The 18,388-nt window shown below is 39.1% G+C and overlaps 1 protein-coding gene across 1 annotated transcript; it reads left to right on the top strand.

Moving 5' to 3' along the window:
* The first annotated feature begins 15,525 nt into the window (after window positions 1–15,525).
* On the top strand, window positions 15,526–16,287 carry LOC103267537 (UDP-glucuronosyltransferase 1-8-like). Its single transcript, XM_021716092.1, has one exon. It carries the CDS (start codon window positions 15,526–15,528, stop codon window positions 16,285–16,287), a length of 762 nt encoding a protein of 253 aa, XP_021571767.1.
* The last annotated feature ends 2,101 nt before the right edge of the window (window positions 16,288–18,388 follow it).

Here is an 18,388-nt window from a genome sequence, read left to right as displayed (position 1 = left end):
GCCTCATTGACTTTATTTTATTGAACTCTCCATCTCTCCTCTTTCCAGCTTCCCTATTGATTTTCCCATCCTATTCCATTCTTTTCTATCTCCTTCCCAATCTATGTGTTTCCTTCCTGTCACTTCCTCAGCATGAAACCTGCCCCAGAGAGATCAATGAGAAAGGGAACTTGGCCGGGCTCGGTGGCTCAGCCTGCAATCATGCTCTTTGGGAGGCCAAGGTGAGTGGATTGCCTGAGCCCGCGGGTTTGAGACCCGCCTGGGCAACTTGACGAGACCTCAACTCTACAATAAATCAAAAAATTATAGTTCCAGCTACTTGGAAGGCTGAGGTGAAAGGATCACCAGAGTCCAGCAGGTTGAGGCTGTGGTGGCCCGGGAACGGCCACTGCACTCCAATCTGGGCGACAGAGTGAGACTCCAACACACACACACAAAAAAGATAAAGGGAGCTCATTTTGTTAAGTTTGGAGACAGTGAGAACTCCCAGGATTCAAGGCCCTTGTGTGGGTCCCAGCTTGTCCTTGCTGTCCCCTACTTTACATAAATCTGTTCTACCTGAAGACCTACCCTGTAGTCCTTAAGCTCCAGGATCAGACACCGAAACCATTTAAAGAGATTGCCCAGTCAGCTCCCAAAATACCTCTTACAAACCCTTCACCGTGTGTAGCCATAGTAGCTCTGCTTCTCTGGCTGAATCCTCAGTGATAAGGGTTGGATGTATGACCATGGCATAGTGGCGCCTTATATCCTTTTTGACATGAAATACAGGAGAGGGAAGAGACAGGAGTGAGTGAGGGGAGACCCTAGACCATGGCCCTACTGGAGTTTCTGCAGGAAAGACAAGGTAGGGCAGGAGAAATAGTTTAAGGTAGGCTACTTTGAATAATCTCAGTGGGCTCTGAGCTATAAAGGTGGACCTTCTGCTATCTCTAACAACTGGCTGCCTGGGGAGGGGCACTCCATCCTCTCAGCCAGAAATGTTTTTCAAGATGTGGAAACATCACAATATAAAGAAAATAAAAAATACAAACAATACAGGAAGTATGCTTTCTTTTCTTGTGGATAAAAAGCTAGCAATGGAATAGCTGGGTTCTATGGTAGTTTTTTATTTACGTTTTAAGAAACTGCCAAACAATATTCCTAAGTGGCTGGATCACTGTGCAGACCCACCAGCAGCCTATAAGTGGTCGACTTTTCTACATACTCACCAGTATTTGGTATCTTAGTTCATTTGCGTTGCTATAAAAAGAACCTCAGGCTAAGTAATTAATAAAGAAAAGAAGTTTTATTTTGCAGGCTGTAGAAAATGCATGGCCCCGACATCTACTTCTGGTGTGAGACTCAGGCTACTTCCACTCATGGAGAAAGGGGTGGGGGAGGAAAGTGCCAATCTCATGGTGAGAGAGAAGCAAGAGGTTCCAGGCTCTTTTTAATCAATCAGTTCTCTTGAGAACGAATAGAGAACTCACCCATTACGAGAGGGGGCATCCAACCACTCATGAGGGATCTGCCCCCACGACCCAAATATCTCCCACTTGGCCCCACCTACAACAATGGGTTGATCAAAGATCAACATGAGATTTGGAGGGGAAAAATATCAAACCTATATCACTTGATATGATCAGTCTTTCTTTGTAGTCTTTTTAATGGGTATTTAAATTAAATTACTGTTTTAATTTGATTTCCATAGTCACTAATGATGTTGAACAACTTTACATGTGCCATCTGTATATCTGTGTATCTTCTTGGTTAACTTTTGAAATATTTGCCCATGAAAAAATGTGTTTTTGTTTTTCATTATTTAGTTTTTAAAGTTCTTTATATATTCTAGATACAAATTCGTACATATTCCAGATACAAATTCTTTATTTGGTATACACTCTTCAGATATTTTCCCTGTTTATGGATGAGTTTTATTTCTTCTAAACTTTTTATTTTAGCATAATGCTAGATTTATAGAAAGGTTGCCATCAATAGCATGGAGAAGTCCCATATTCCCTGTATCTAGTTTTCCCTATTAGTTTTTTAAGTTGTTGTTGCTGCTGCTGTTGTTGTTATTATTATTACTATTTGAGTTGGTGGGGGGGGTCTTACTTTGTTGCCCAGGCTGGAGTGTGGTGGCATACTCACAGCTCACTACAGCCTCAACCTTCTGGGCTCAGGTACTCTTTTTGCCTCAGTCTCCCAAGTAGCTGGGACTATAGATGTGTGCCACCATGCCCAGCTAATTTTTTAATTTTTTTAGAGACGAGATCTTACTATATTGCCTAGGTTGGTCTTGAATTCCTGGGCTCAAGCAATCCTCCTACTGTGGCTTCCCAAGGTGTTGGGATTACAGGTGTGAGCCACTGCACGAAGCCCCCCCACTGTTAAATTGTATGTTACTGTGACACATTTATCACAACTTGTTGACCAGTATTGATAGATTTTGATTAACTAAAATCTATGTTTTCTTCAGATTTCCTTCATTTACCTAATGTCCTTTTTGGTTTTTTTCTGGGATCCCATCTGGGCTTCCACATTACATTTAGTTATCATGTGTCCTTAGGCTGCTTTAGTCTGTGACAGTTTTCTCAGACTTTTCTTGTTTGAGGAGTACCAACCCATATTCTGTGAAATAGTCCTCAGTTTGAGATTGTTTGATTTTAAAATCATGGTTAGACTGGGGTTATATTTTTTGAAGTGGAAACCACAGACTTAATGTCTTTTCTTGCTTTCTTGCTTATGAATATCCAGTTGCTAAAAAGACCGTCCTTTTTGCCCACTAAATTACTTTTGCATCTTTGTAAAAAATTGGTGTCCCTATGTCTGTGCATCTATTTCTGGAGTTTCTATTTTGTTTCATTGATTTGTTTGTGAAATATTTGATTGCTACAACTTTGTAATAAGTCTTAAGTGAGATAGTATTAATGCTCTAATTTTTTTCCATAGTTGTTTTGCTATTGTAGGTTTTTTGCATTTCTATATGAGTTTTAAAATCAGTTTGCCAATTTGTACAAAAAAGCCTGCTAGAATTTTAATTGGGATAATATTAAATTTTTTTGTTATTTTGGGAAATTGACATCTTAACAATTTTGAGTTTGCCTATTAATGAAAATATGTATTTCTTTCTTTTTTTTTTTTTTGAGTTGGAACCTCACTCTTGTCGCCCAAACTGGAGGCCAGTGGCACACTCACAGTCACTGCAGCCTCAATCTGCTGTGCTCATGTGATCCTTCTGCCTCAGCCTTTCAAGTAGCTGGAACAACAGACACACACCACCATGCCCGGCTAGTTTTTGTGATTTTTATTGTAGAGATGTGAACTCACCAAGTTGCCCAGGCTGGTCTCGAACCCCCAGGCTCAGGCAATCCTCTCTCCTCAGCCTCCCAAAGTGCTGAGATTACAGGTTGAGCCACCATGCCCAGACTATTTATGTTTCTAATTAATGTTTTTATAGTTTTCAGTGTATAGTCTTTCACATCTTCTTTTCAGATTTATCTCTAAGTATTTTATATTTTTATGGTATTTAAGTGGTATTTTTATTCCAATTTTCAACTGCTCATTGCTAGCACAGTTGATCCTTGAACAATGCAGAGATTTGGGTACCAACCTCCCATGCACTTGAAAATTTGCATATAATGTTTCACTCCCCCAAAACTTAACTACTAAGAGCCTACTGTTAACTGGAAGTTTAATGTATAACACAGTCAATTGATACATATGTTGTATGTTATGTGTATTGTATACTGTATTCTTACAATAAAGTAAGCTAGAGAAAATAAGTTGTCATTGAGAAAATGATAAGGAAGAGAAAATATACTTACTATTTATTAAGTGGAAGTGGATCATCTCAAAGTCTCCACTCTCATTGTCTTCACGTTAAAAAGACTGAGTCGGGCTCGGTGGCGGCTCAGGCTGTAATCCCGCGCTTTGGGAGGGTGAGGTGAGTGGATTGCCTGAGCCCTCAGGTTCGAGACCCACCTGGGCAACTTGGCGAGACCTCATCTCTATAATAAATAAAAAATCAGCCGGACGTGGTAGCACGCGCCTGTAGTTCCAGCTACTTGGAAGGCTGAGGCGGAAGGATCCCCGGAGCCCAGTAGGTCGAGGCTGTAGTGGCCAGAAGGGGCCACTGCACTCTAGTCTAGGCGACAGAGTGAGACTCCAACTCAAAAAAAAAAAAGGCTGAAGAGGAGGAGGAACACGAAGAGGAGTTGTTCTTCTTGTCTCAGGAGTGGCAGAGGTGGAAGAGGCAGAGGAGTTAGAAAGAAAGGCAGGAAAGGCAGGCAATTTAGTGACTTTACAGCAGGGGTCCTCAAACTACAGCCCGCGGGCCACATGCCGCCGCCGAGGACATTTATCTGGTCCACCGGGTGTTTTTGCCGACGCTGCCTGTCCTGCCTAGCAGCCACTGTCCGGCCCGCAGTGCGCATGTGTGGAATGTGCGTGACACTCTCCGACTTCCTCCTCTCTGTCTCTGGACTCCTCCTCTCAGTAATCTCAGGAACCATGCACTCAAAATGGCAACCATCTTTGGCAGCACTTATGTCTGTGAACAGACTTTTTCCAGAATGAAACATCTGAAATCTCCAACCAGATCTAGACTAACTGATGCACACTTGCATCACTTGTTACGACTAGCAGTGACAAATATGGAACTGGACATTGACCATCTCATTAGCCAAAAGCAGGCCCGTAGTTCCCATTGAAATACTGGTAAGTTTGTTGATTTAACTTTACTTGTTCTTCATTTTAAATATTGTATTTGTTCCTGTTTTGTTTTTTCACTTCAAAATAAGATATGTGCAGTGTGCATAGGAATTTGTTCATAGGTTTTTTTTTTTTAAACTACAGTCCACCCTTCCAATGGTCTGAGGGACAGTGAACTGGCGCCCTGTTTTAAAAGTTTGAGGACCCCTGCTTTACAGAAATACATTATAATTTTTGTCTGACTTTTGCTTTTTTATTTCTTTAAAATGGTTTTATACAGAACAAATTTTCCCCCACCATTTGCTTTAATTTCAGTGTCCATATCATAGAAAGGCCCATGTTGTAAAAGAGGTTAGAAGCAGTTTTGAATAACTGGAAACTTTCTACTTGATTGTCTGGTGTCCATTTGTTTTCTGGCACTGCTCGTTCTATCTTCTCTTATGGTTTTGTGTTGAATCCAAAGCACTTATCTCCATCAAATCATTATTTTGTGTTGATTCCTCTGGTGTGGTGTCTGTTACCTTTTGATTTTCTCGAAGATCCATATCTGAAACATTTTATGGCTTACTTTTTTTGGTGCCATATTCACAACCTCTTTTTTTGAATTCCTTGATTGGCCCTATTGTAAATCCTGTGAGGTCACCTCTGGGCACAGTTTTCTTTAGCAGGAATGTATTGTTTCAGGCTTGATGGCTTTCACAGCCTTTTCTATAAGTACAATGGCATACTCAATGGTGTAATGCTTCTAGATTTTTATGAGATTCTCCCTTTCTGTATTCTCTTCCAAGCCTTGACACACCTTTCCATAGAGTACCATGTGTTAGGTACTTGAAGGTTCTTATGACCCCTGATCTTTTACCTCCTTGGTTAGGTGTATTCCTAGGTATTTTATTATTTTTTAGAATGGTGATTGTAAATGAAATTGAACTCAAATCATGGAGGGATTTGGTTCTTGGCTTGAACATTATTAGTATCTAGAAATGTTACTGATTTTTGTACATTGATTTTGTATCCTGAAACTTTACTGAAGTTGTTTATTAGGTCTGAAAGCCTCTTGGAGGAGTCTTTAGATTATTCTAGGTATACAGTCATGTCATCCTTGCTGATTTGAATGCCTTTTCTTTTTTTCTCTTCCCAGATTGCTCTTTCTAGGACTTCTAGTCTGATGTTGAATAAGAGGGGACATACCTGTCTTGTTCCAGTTCTGAAGGGAAATGTTTTCAACTTCTCCCCATTAAGTGAGATGTTGGCTGTAGATTTGTCATATGTGGCTCTTTTTATCTTGAAATGTGTTCCTTTAATGCCTAGTTTGTTGAGGTTTATTTTTATTTTTATTATGAAGGGATATTGGATTTGTTGATGTGTTGTGTTGTTCAACCTCCAAACCAGCTTGTGGCACTTACCAGTAAGAGTTGGCCACTGCTGCTGTGAATGCATATTTACTTGATCCTTGTTTACTGGGAGAAGTTCTCAGTTGTTTCAGGCAGTGAGCTGGCCTGCAGTATGCACTGTGATCTGTGCTCCCAGTTCAACATTTTCTCTACCAGGTGCTGTCATGGGGTCTGTTTGCCCACCTTCTCCTCCCTGGGATCTGGGGAGTCCTTTGCTGTTCTGATGAATACCTGTTTTCTTTCTTGAATCAGGGCTTAGTGTATTGATCTTTCCATGCTGTTTTGCTGTGTTCAGGTAGGTGAGGCAGGCTGAAAGTCTCTAATCGACCATGAGATTATGGAGGTTGAGAAGTCTCATCCATCTGCTGCCTGCAAGCTGGAGACCTTGCAAAGTCAATGGTGTAATTCAGTCTCTCCTTAATGATTTTCTTTTTTAAAAGTTTTTTTTTCTTTATTTTAAAGATGTAGGGTACAATTCAGGGTTAGGTATAAAAATGTTCATTATGCAGGTACGCTTGTTGTTGAGGTGTGCCCCTCCCTTCCCTGGCAATTACCTTCAACTGCCAATCCCATACCCCTATCCCCGGTAGTTTCCCACTACTGCTAATCCCTTTCTTATGGTATTATGAGTGAGGACATGCTTATGAGTGAAAACATTTGATACTCTGTTCTTTTTTTCTATAATAGATCACTGAGTATGACAGACTCTAAATCCATCCAAGTTGCTGTGAAGTCCATGTGTTTGTCCTTCTTTATAACTGCATAATAGTTCATTGTGTATATGTACCACATTTTAAAAATCCAGTCCAGTTTTGATGGGCAGCATGGTTGGTGAAAGGGCAGACCGAGAGTGGGAAACCATTTTTCATCTTGTTCTTAAACCCAGACACAACGATGAGAAAGTAGAAGGTATGCTTTTGGAAAAATGCACATTTTAGGTAAAATTAACTTTACTGACTTTGTCTTTTCAGAAACAGACTTCCTTGTGCCCATCAGAAATATCTCATAGCGGCAATCAAGCTTGCCTAGAGTAAAGGGAATTTACAAGACCTAAGACATCATGCATTGGCAAGGATTGTAGAAGTCATGAAACTTGTAATTACAAGTTATGGCCACTCAGATGGGGAGCAGGTAGGGATTCGATCTTCCAGTAAATTGGGCACTATCTACAGGGAAGCCAAGGATCCCCTGAAGCTACCTACTGGGAATGCCTAGGAGATAAGAGGAGGTGCACCCTCCATTAGCTCTAAGGAATATCATTTGGGAAGGTGCAGGAGAATTAGAATCCTTGTCACGCCCTTCTCTAGGGGCTATGATAATGTGGGCAGACATTAGTGGGTCTCTGTGTCACAGGTTCTCCAAGACATCCACAGGTGGCCGATAAGGAAGTCACGGTTGTCACGTCTACCTGATTGCAACATCTCCAAGGAAAAGAATTTAAGCCAGGGCTTTGGGGAGCTACGACGCCACACTCACCTAGAGTGTAGGCCCACTCCCTGTCTGTGAGAGGTGAAGCTTTCTTAAATAAATCTTTTCTTCTCTCACCTCTGTGTGTTGCATTTACTCGGATCTCTGGGTTGCCAGCACGGCACCTCCAGCACGCTGGCTCCGGCAGTGCTGCACCTCCCCTCCCCTCTCTCTCCTCCCATTCTCTATCCACCCTCACCCTGTCCATACCCTAACATTTTGTTCCATGTTTTTGCTATTGTGAATAGAGCTGCAACAAACATGTATATGCAGGTATCTTTTTGGTAGAGTGACTTGAGTTTCTTAATGGCATCTGGGAATTCATGTACTGCCTCTTGGTTGGCCAAAGCTGCCTCTCCTGCTATCTTGACATTTCTAAACCCAAACTTCTTTCTAAAATTATTAAACCATCCTCTGCATTAAGTTCTCCAACTTTCAATTCTTCAGGTGAAGGATTTTGTCTAAAGTTGTTGCATAATGAATTTACTCTTTCTTGAATCATAGTAGATAATGTAGGCTTGTGTTTCCTATTGCAATTCAGCACCACAAAATTACGCTTTCAATATGAGATAAAAAAGATATTTTGCAAAAAGTGCAAGGTTTTGATGACTCCTGGCATAGCTAAAGCAATGACTTTATGAATTTTCTTTTATTTTTTTATAATGACCCTTATATCTGGGAACTATAGCTGCAGACTTCAATGTACAGTACATATCAAGCAATTCAACTTCATCTTGTAATGTTGTGACATTTCTTCTTCTTGGGAGCATAACCAGCATCATTAGTGGCACCTTGTGTGAGTCTCGTGGTGTTATTCAAGGTTTACGTTATTGCACTAAACACGCTCGTGAGAACCATGAGACTCTTTTTTTCCTGTGATGCACAATTTACTGGAGAGATAAACTGCTCGCACAGAGATGATGAGCACCACACAGTGTTTTGTTTTGTTTTTTTTTGAGTTGAAGTCTCACTTTGTCGCCCAGACTGGAGTGAAGTGGCCGCTCCCGGCCACTGCAGCCTCCACCTGCTGGGCTCCTGCTATCCTTCTGCCTCAGCCTTCCAAGTAGCTGGAACTACAGGCCTGCGCTACCACACCCGGCTAATTTTTTGATTTATTGTAGAGATGAGGTCTTGCCAAGTTGTCCAGGCGGGTCTCGAACCCGCGGGTTCAGGCAATCCACTCACCTCAGCCTCCCAAAGTGCGGGATTACACGCTGAGCCACCGAGCCCGGCTCACATAGTGTTTTAAGTGGACACTTGCAACACTTGAACTCCCTGCAATAGCAACAGGACATGGGTATGAATGGAGACCAAATGATCACAGTTGTACAGTATGTCTACATTTATTTTTATGCAGCTCTGATTTAATACTGCATCTTTACATTTGTTTATGTTTCTCTTGACTGATTATAGTGGCATATCCAGTCTGTTAGTGGTTGTGTGTACATTTTGATAAATTTCAACTTTTTAGAAAAGATTTGTGTATATTTTATGGTAGTAAATGATAAAATAGATGAGTGTCTACATCTTTTCTGTATTCATTACACACCTAACTTTTTCTTTCTTATTTTTTTTCATATTTCTAGGCTACATGGTTTATCTGCAAGGTTTTTTCAAATTGTCTCAAATCTTCAAAAAATGTTCTAATATATTTATTGGAAAAAGTGGGATATAAATAGATTGTCACAGTTCAAACCTATGTTGTTTAAGGGTCAGCTATACATAGAAATGACATTACTTTTTAGAGTATTATATTCTTCAGTCATGCTAAACTTACTTGTTTGTTCCAGGAGACTTTTAGAGTATCTTGCAATTTCTACATAGATGATAATGTTGTCTGTGAATGAGAATTTTTTTTTGAGTCAGGTCTCACTCTGTTGCCCAGGTTGATGTTCAGTGGCACAATCACAGCTCACTGCTCTCTGCAGTTTCAAACTCTTGGTCTCAAGTGATCCTCCCACCTTAGCCTCTCAAGCAGCTGGGACTATAGACATGAGCCACCACACTCGGCAGTTTTTTTGTTTGTTTGTTTTTTGTTTTTCTTTTTTTTTGAGTTGGCGTCTCACTCGGTCACTCAGACTGGAGTGCAGTGGCCGCTCCCGGCCACTGCAGGCTCACCTGCTGGGCTCCGGCAGTCCTTCCGCCTCAGCCTTCCGAGTAGCCAGAATTACAGGCATGCACTACCACGCCCGGCTGATTTTTTTATTTATTGTAGAGATGAGGTCTTGCTGCCCAGGTGGGTCTTGAACCCACGGGCTCAGGCAATCCACTCGCCTCAGCCTCCCAAAGGCGTGGGATTACAGGCTGAGCCACGGAGCCCGGCTGGCAGTTTTTTAATTAAAAAAATTTTTATTTTAAAGTGGTGGGGTACAATTCAGGGTTAGGTATAGAAATGTTCATTACGCAGGTACCCTTGTTGATGAGGTGTGTCCCCCATCACCGGCAGTTTCCCATTACTGCCAATTCTTTTCTTATAATATTATGGTAATTGTTCAAGGTTCACTTGTGAATGAGAACATGTAATACTCAGTTCTTTGCTTCTGTGATAGATCACTCAGTATTATAGACTCAAAGTCCATCCAAGTTGCTGTGAAGTTCATAATTTTGTCCTTTTTGGTGGCTGCAAAATATTCCATAGTGTATATATGCCACATTTTTTTTTCCAGTCCTCTTTCGATGGGGAGCACAGTTGTTTCCATGTTTTTGATATTGTGAACAATGCTGCAACAAACATGCGTGTGCAGATATCTTTTCCATAGAGTGATTTGAGTTCCTCTGGGCATATTCTCAGTAGGGGAATTGCAGGGTAGTATGGAAGGTCGATTTTTAGATCTTTTAGGAATTGTCACACTGTTTTCCACAGAGGTTGTACTAGTTTACATTCCCATCAACAGTGTAGAAGTGTTCCCTTTTCTCCTCATCCTCTTCAGCATCTGTTGTTTTTTGAGTTATTGATGATGGCCATCCTGACTGGAGTTAAGTGGTATCTCAGTGTGGTTTTAATTTGCATTTCTTTGATGACTAGTGAGGCTGAACATTTTTTCATGTATCTGTTGGCTGCTAGTATGTCTTCTTTCGAGAAGTGTCTATTCATATCTTTCGCCCACTTTGTTTTCTTTTGATTTTTGTTTTTTGGAGTCAGAGTCTCACTCTGTCACCCAGGATGGAGTTCAGTGGCATGCTGCTCAGAGACACCACAGCCTCAACCTGCTGGGCTCAGGTGATCCTTCTGCATCAGTCTTCCAACTAGCTAGAACTACAGGCATGCGCCACTACACCCAGCTAATTTTTCATTTATTGTAGAGACGAGGTCTCACCATGTTGCCCACGTTGGTCTAGAACCCACTGGCTTAGGCAATCCTCTCACCTCAGCTTTCCAAAGTGCTGGGATTATAGGCGTGAGCCACTGCACCTGTTTTTTGCCCACTTTGTAATGGGGCTTTTTTGGGTTTTTTAATTTATTTTCTTTAAAAATTTATTTGTATATTTTATAATTAATGATGACAAAATATAGTATCATAAAATTATCACCTTAATCATTTTTAACTGAACAGTTCAGTCTGGAGTATATTCACATTGCTGTGCAACAACCACCACCTCCATTCATCTCTAGAAATTTTTTCATCTTCCCAAACTGTACTTTTGGACCCATTAAATAATAATTCCACATTCCCCCATTACCCCAGCTCTTGGCAACCACCATTCCTCCTTTTGATTCTATGAATTTTCTTATTTCAGATATACTATATAAGTAGAATCATATAGCAATTGTCTTTTTGTGACTGGATCATCACACTTAGCATGAGGCCCTCAAGTTTCATCTATGTTGTAGCATATGTCACAATTTTCTTCCTTTTTAAGGCTGAATATTATTCCATTGCATGCATATACTACATTTTGCTTATGTATTCATGTATAAATAGATGTCTAGATTGCTTCCACCCCGGCTGCTGTAAATTATTTTTCTATGAACCTAGCTGTTCAGCCTTTATTGTTTCCTAATGTTAAACCAGCCTTGCATTCCTGGGATAATCCCCACTTAATTATGGTGTATAATATTTTTAAGGTTATATATTTTTAAATATTATTGAAATTGATCTAATAAAACTTATTAAAATTATTTCATATGTCATGAGGGAGTATAGTTTTTAAAAATATATTTTAATGTCTTTATCTGGTTTTAGCCATGTGGTTATACAGGTCTCATAAAATTAATTGGGAAATTCCCTATGCTTCTGTTTTTTGGACTAGACTGAGGAATTGGTATTATTCCTTTCTTCTATGTTGTTAAATTTTATCAGTGAAATCATCTGAGCTTCACATTTCATATGTGGGAAAGTTTGAATTATAAATTAAATTTTAATTTAGCAGATATAGGTTATTCTTATTTAGGTTACTTGTTTGGTCTTATTTAAAGTTTGCTAGCTTGTGTCCTTTAAGAAATTTGTTCATTCCATCTAAGTTGTAGACTTTATTGGCATAAAATTGTTATTAATATTCTCTTAGCATTTTAACACCCATAGAATCAGTGGTGATACCACATCTCTTATTTCTGATATTAATAATTTAATACTTCTTTCTTATTTTTCTGATCAGTGTGGCTAGTGCTTTATCAAGATAGTGATCTTCTCATAGAGCCTGCTTTGGTTTCATTGGTTTTCTTTATTTTCTATTTCATGAATTTCTACTCTGAAGTAAGCCTCCAGGGAAGGTACATCACTCACTTCCGTTTTTATTTTTCAAATACAATCATTTGAAAGTGCCTTAGTCACCAAGGAAAAAGGTGACAAAGCAAATGTCTATAATAGTTAGTGTGTCCTGGAATCAACCATTTTGTGCTCCTAACAAGGATTATGCTCCTGGGCAGGCTCCCAAATCTCTCAATAAATACTCCTCAAGGTGTTACTTGAACCACACCACTTGCTTTACCCATAAATGTATTTAGAAAATTTGTATAATGTAATTCAGCCCAATGCAACAAACATTCTGGTGGACTTTCTATATGCAAGGCATAGTATGGGTACTGTAGAAGGAGATTGAAAACATGAAGAAGACATATCCCCTGATCTCAAGGAGTACTCAGTGGAGTAGGGAGAAAAATTCATATTTTCCTGAAGGAAGACACCTGGCTGAAGGGGTGAGCCCACAGCAGAGGTCTATACCTCTGTTTATTTGTTTGTGTATATATTTTGATTTTATTCAGAGGTTATACATGGGTATTCATTACATGGGTATATTGTGTATTGGTAGGGTTTGGGTCTTAGGTGGCCCATTCCCCAGGTAGTGAACTCTGTGCCCTGTAGGTAGTTTCTGAACCTTAACATCCCTCCCTCTTCCCCTCTTCTTGGTGTCCCCAGTGTCTATTATTTCCAACTTTATGACCATGTAGCTCCCACATATGAGTGAGAACATGTGGTGTTTGGTTTTCTGTTTCTGAGTCAGTTTACTTAGGATGATGCTCTCTAGCTCCACCCATGTTGCTGCAAAGGATATAATTTCATACATTTTTATGGCTGGATGGTATTTCATGGTGTATATATACGGCATTTTCATTATCCACTGATCGGTTGATGAGCATTTAGGTTGATTCCACATTTTTGTGATTGTTAAGTGTGCTGTGATGAACATGTGGGTTCATATAACAATCTTAGTTCCTTAGATACCTAGTAATGGCATTCCTGAATCAAATGGTAGATCTACTTTGAGTAATCTTCACACTGCTTTCCAAAGAGGCTGTACTAATTTACACTTCCGCCAACAGTGTATGTGTTCCCTTTTCTCCACATATGTGCAAGCATCCATTTTTTTATTTTTTAATAATGGCCATTCTGGCTGGTGTATCGTGGTATCTCATTGTGGTTTTAAGTTGCATTTCCCTGATTGTGAGTGATGTTGAACACTTTTAAATATGTTTGTTGACCATTTGTATATCTTCTTTTGAGAGATATCAATTCATGTCATTTGCTCACTTTTTAATAGGGTTATGTGCTTTTTTTTTTCCTGCTGATTTGTTTGCATTCTTTGTAGATTATGGGTCTAATCCTTTGTGAGAGGTATAGTTTGCAAATATCTTCTTCCAATCTGTAGGTTGTCTGTTTGCTCTGTTGGTTATTTCTTTTGATGTGCAGAAGCTTGTCAGTTTCATTAAGTCCCACATAATTATTTTGTTTTAGTTGCATTTGCTTTGGGGTTTGGGCCATAAATTCTTTGCCTTGGCTGATATAAAAATTTTTCCTAGGTTTTTCTAGGTTTTCTTCTATGGTTTCAGATCTGATGTTTGAGTCTTTAATCCGTCTTGAGTTAATTTTTTTTGTTTTTTGAGGTGAGAAAGCAAAGTTTGTTTAAAAGACAAAAAAGCTCCCAAGCAGGAGGGGACCTGAAAGAGGGTTGCCCTTGAGTTAATGTTTATATATGGGAAGAGATAGGAATCAAATTTCATTTTTCTGCATGTAATTATCCAATTTTCCCAGCAATATTTGTTGAATGGGGTTTCTTTTTTCCATTGTATGTTTTTGTCTGCTTTGTCAAATATCAGTTGGTTGTAAGCATTTGGGTTTATTTCTGGATTCTCTATTCTGTTCCATTGGCCCATGTATCTGCTCTTGTACCAGTGCCTTGCTCTTTTGGTTACAACAGTCTTTTAGTATAATTTGAAGTCATGTAATGTGATGCCTCCAGCTTTGTTATTTTTGCTTAGGATTCTTTTGGCTATTCTGGCTCTTTTTTGGTTCCATATGAATTTTAGGATTGTTTTTTATAATTCTGTGAAAAATGATATTGGTAATTTGATAAGGATTGCATGGAATCTGTAGATTTTTGGGGTAATATAGTCATTTTAATAATGCAGATTAGTATTGCATGAGATGTTTTCCCATTTGTTTGTGTCCTTTGTAGTTTCTTACGTCAGAGTTTTATAGTTCTCTTTGTAGAGATCGTTACCTCCTTGGTTAAATATATTCCTAGGTGTTTTAGCTTTTTGCCTGCAATTGTAAATGGAATTGATTTGATTCTCTGCTTGATTAATATTGGTATATAGCAGTGCTACTGATTTGTATGTGTTGATTTTTTCTCCTGAAACTTTATTGAATTCATTTGTCAAAACCAAGAGTCTTTTGGGTTCTCTAGCTATAAGATCATATCATCAGCATACAGAGATAGTTTTATTTCTTTTCCAATTTGAATACCATTTATTTCTTTTTCTTGCTTGACTGCTCTGACTAGGACTTCCTAAACCCCTGTTTAGAATGTGGAAACAGAGAGGTAGCTCAGCAGAATACTCAGGCAAGCTTTGGACAGATGACTTTGCACTGCATGCAACAACTCTGAGGAAAGCAGTTTAAAGTAGATGACAGTCACATTTCATCAAATCCTAGGAATGGTTCATATAGATAGGGTTTTTGATCTTATTCAGCATTCCAGAGGCCTCAGAGTGTTTGGGCATGGAAGAAGACAAGCAGCAATGCCTATGCATTGCAGAGATACTTAACTAGCAACAATTTCCCGCCAGTTAGGAAGGAGGTCAGAGCTGAGGCATTGCTGATTTCCTTGGAACATGAGATGCCAGTTCCTTTATAGGTAGAGAGCATTTGGTCATCTGGGGATAAAATCCTTATTTTGTTTTGAAACAAATTTCAAAATACAGGTTTTATTCCATTTCACTTTCCCATTTATCTTTTTGAGTCATGGTCCAAAGCATTGCTTAATCATTCTGTTTCTAAACTCACATTGCAGTGGTGGGCATGATCTTTTCCCAAGGCAAAGATTGTCTACTCTTGTCTGGAAAACATACAAGTAGGTATCCCAGCAAATGTTTCTCACTTATTAATGACCTTTTGAGTAAATCATTGGCAGTGAACAAGTGAGTACATGCCCTTTTTTGGGGGGCAGGTTTTATGCCTGTACTCCTTCTACCTGTTGCAGTATAGGAGCTCAGAATCCAAGCAGCTAGCTTGCTCTGGGCTGCACTTCACTGATGGCTTCAGCAATTTTGACTGGCCCCCTTCCCCTGTGTGTGTGTCTGCTACTGACATCTGGCTTTGCTGAGGCAGGCAGGCTGCTGGTAGTACCCGTGGATGGGAGCCACTGGTTCGCCATGCAATCGATTATGGAGAAACTCATCCTCAGAGGGCATGAGGTGGTCGTAGTCATGCCAGAGGTGAGTTGGCAACTAGGAAAATCTCTGAATTGCACCATAAAAACTTATAAAACTTCTTACACCCTGGAGAATTTGGACCGTGAGCTCTTATTTTTCACTGATGATCGGTGGGAAACTCCGGCAAAAACTGTTTATTCTCTATTAATGACTTCAGCCACAGGTTTTTTTGACATGATTTTTTCAAAGTGTAGGAGTTTGTTTAATGACCAAAAATTAGTAGAATACCTAAAAGAGAGTTCGTTTGATGCAGTGTTCTTCGATCCTTTGGATATGTGTGGCTTAATTGTTGCCAAATATTTTTCACTCCCCTCTGTGGTCTTAGCCAGAGGAATATTTTGTCATTATCTAGAGGAAGGTGCACAATGCCCCAGTCCTCTTTCCTACGTTCCTAGAAATTTCTTAGGGTTCCCAGATGCCATGAATTTCAAGGAGAGAGTACGGAACCAAATCTTCCTCTTGGAGGAACGTATATTTTGCCCCTATTTTTTAAAAAAAGCCTTAGAAATTGCCTCTGAAGTTCTGGAAACACCTGTCACAGCCTATGATCTCTTCAGCCATACATCCATTTGGTTGTTGTGAACTGACTTTGTTTTGGACTATCCCAGACCTGTGATGCCCAACATGATCTTTATTGGTGGTATTAACTGCAACCAGCAAAAACCATTGCCTAAGGTAAGGGATCTCTCCTTTAGTACATTAAGAATAATCTGGCTTTAGACAGTAAAAAAGATTTTTACTGAACTGTGATTTGTCACTTACATTTGTCAAATGTGGAATTTTTTTCTAGTTTAATGAATTATTTTTTCCCAATTTATGTATTTTGCTAACAAATTTTATAAAAGTTGTCTTCATTAGTATGTATGTGTATGCAGTTGATATAATTGTACATAATTTACACTGCATTTTTTTAATTTTTAGAAAGTGGATCTTGCCCAGGCTAGACTCAAACTCCTGGGCTGGAGTGATTCTCCACCTAAGCCTCCCAAGTAACTATGACTATGGTTGCCTGGCTACCAGCCTGCATTTTTAAAACAGTATTTTTGGGAAAATACTGAAAAACACAATAAGAAACAAAGCTTTCATTTTTTTTTTTACTAATCTTAGGCTACTTTCTGCAGGAAAACAATCTTAGCAGTTTTGTATGTATCTTTTTCCATTTTTTGAAATCATTTCATATATAAATAATGTAAATTACCACTTTTAATTTATTAAAATAAAATTGAGTATCAAGCTCAAAAAACACATTGTTTTTTGCTTTACAGTTTTTGCTTTCCAGTAGACATAGACATCTTTAAAAGTCAATACATACAGATTTTACATGTTCTTTTAATAATTGCATAAAACTCCTTACTTTGGATGCAACACAGTTGTAAGCTTTCCTGAACATTTTTCTGCTAAAGATATGGTTAACTTTTGTAAAACAACAGTAATAAGCAGATGTTATTGCTATTTGATCCTCCAGAAAGTCAAAAGGCAAAATGCCTTAAGCAACCCCCCAAAATGGTTGCCATGACCTTTGCTCTCGGTTGGTCTGCCTTTGCTTGAGGACCACTGCCATCTTTTGATAGCCACTGCTTTGATTATGCTTTGTTCAGGATCATAAGGTCAAGCCATGTTTCATCTCCTGTTACAGTTCTTCCAAGAAATACTTCAGGATCTTGATCTACTTGTTTAAAATTTCCATGAAAGGTTCTGCTCTTGTCTGCAGCTAATCTAAGTGGGACGATTTTGGCACCCATTGAGTGGAAAGTTTGCTCAACTTTAAGTTTTCAGTCAGAATTGTGTAAGCTGAGCCAGTGGAGATATCTATGGTGTTAATTGTTAGTTCTCTTCATTTGGACATGAGCAAAATAAATTTTTCTTTGAAAATGATATGGATGTTCTGCCTCTGCAGGCTTCATCTTCAACATGGTCTCGTCCTTTCTTAAAATGAGTTATTCATTTGTAAACTGCTTATTTCTTTGGGGCATTGACTTCATAAACATTTTGCAAAACATCAGTGATTTCATCATTCTTTGACCCAAGCTTCACCACACATTTGCTGTTTCTTCTTGCTTTAATGTCAGCAGAATTAGTTTTGCTCTGATAGGGACTCTTTTCAAACTGATGGTTTATTCTTTCTACTGCCTCAAACAGGATCATGTTCAGACATGTTATAACAAGTTAATATGAGTTTGTTAGCGAAAAAAATGTGAAATTCATGCATAGATTTTTCACAATACTGTTGTTTTATGAACTGTATGAAGAACCCCTCATATATTATTTTATCGGGCATGGATTATGCATTTTTATCTGTTGTTCTAGCTTCTAATACGTTTCACTAGGCTTTGTGATAGAACAATTTTCTTTCACATATTGGCCGATGTTTGGCAAAAGAGTGACTTTTTAGCTAACTCATGTAGAAGTGAAATAATGCTCTTTTTAAAAAACAGGGGTACTATAGTCTTGAACCTTTCAAAATTAGTTGTGACTTTCTGCTTTGGGCAAGAACAGGCAAGGAGATGCAAACTGTAGGATTGTAAGAGACTGAACCTGTCAAAGGGCTTCTCTCCTCTTTGTACTCCATCAATTATAGCACAAAGTACCATCTAGATGTTGTTCACACCCTCACTCTCTAGCCAAGGGTGGAGTCCTGCCACTTCCTGAACCCATCCTGATTTCAGTGTGACTCACAAGGTCA

This window comes from Carlito syrichta, unplaced genomic scaffold, assembly GCF_000164805.1.
Source record: "Carlito syrichta isolate Samal-C Ts95f unplaced genomic scaffold, Tarsius_syrichta-2.0.1 Scaffold308158, whole genome shotgun sequence".
Taxonomy (NCBI): Eukaryota; Metazoa; Chordata; class Mammalia; order Primates; family Tarsiidae; genus Carlito; species Carlito syrichta.
Note: the sequence above shows the minus strand (reverse complement) of the source record. Positions and strands in the feature narration are given on the sequence as shown.

Excerpts from the sequence above, each read along its gene's own strand:
- LOC103267537 (XM_021716092.1), top strand. The coding sequence starts at position 15,526 with ATGGCTTCAGCAATTTTGACTGGCCCCCTTCCCCTGTGTGTGTGTCTG.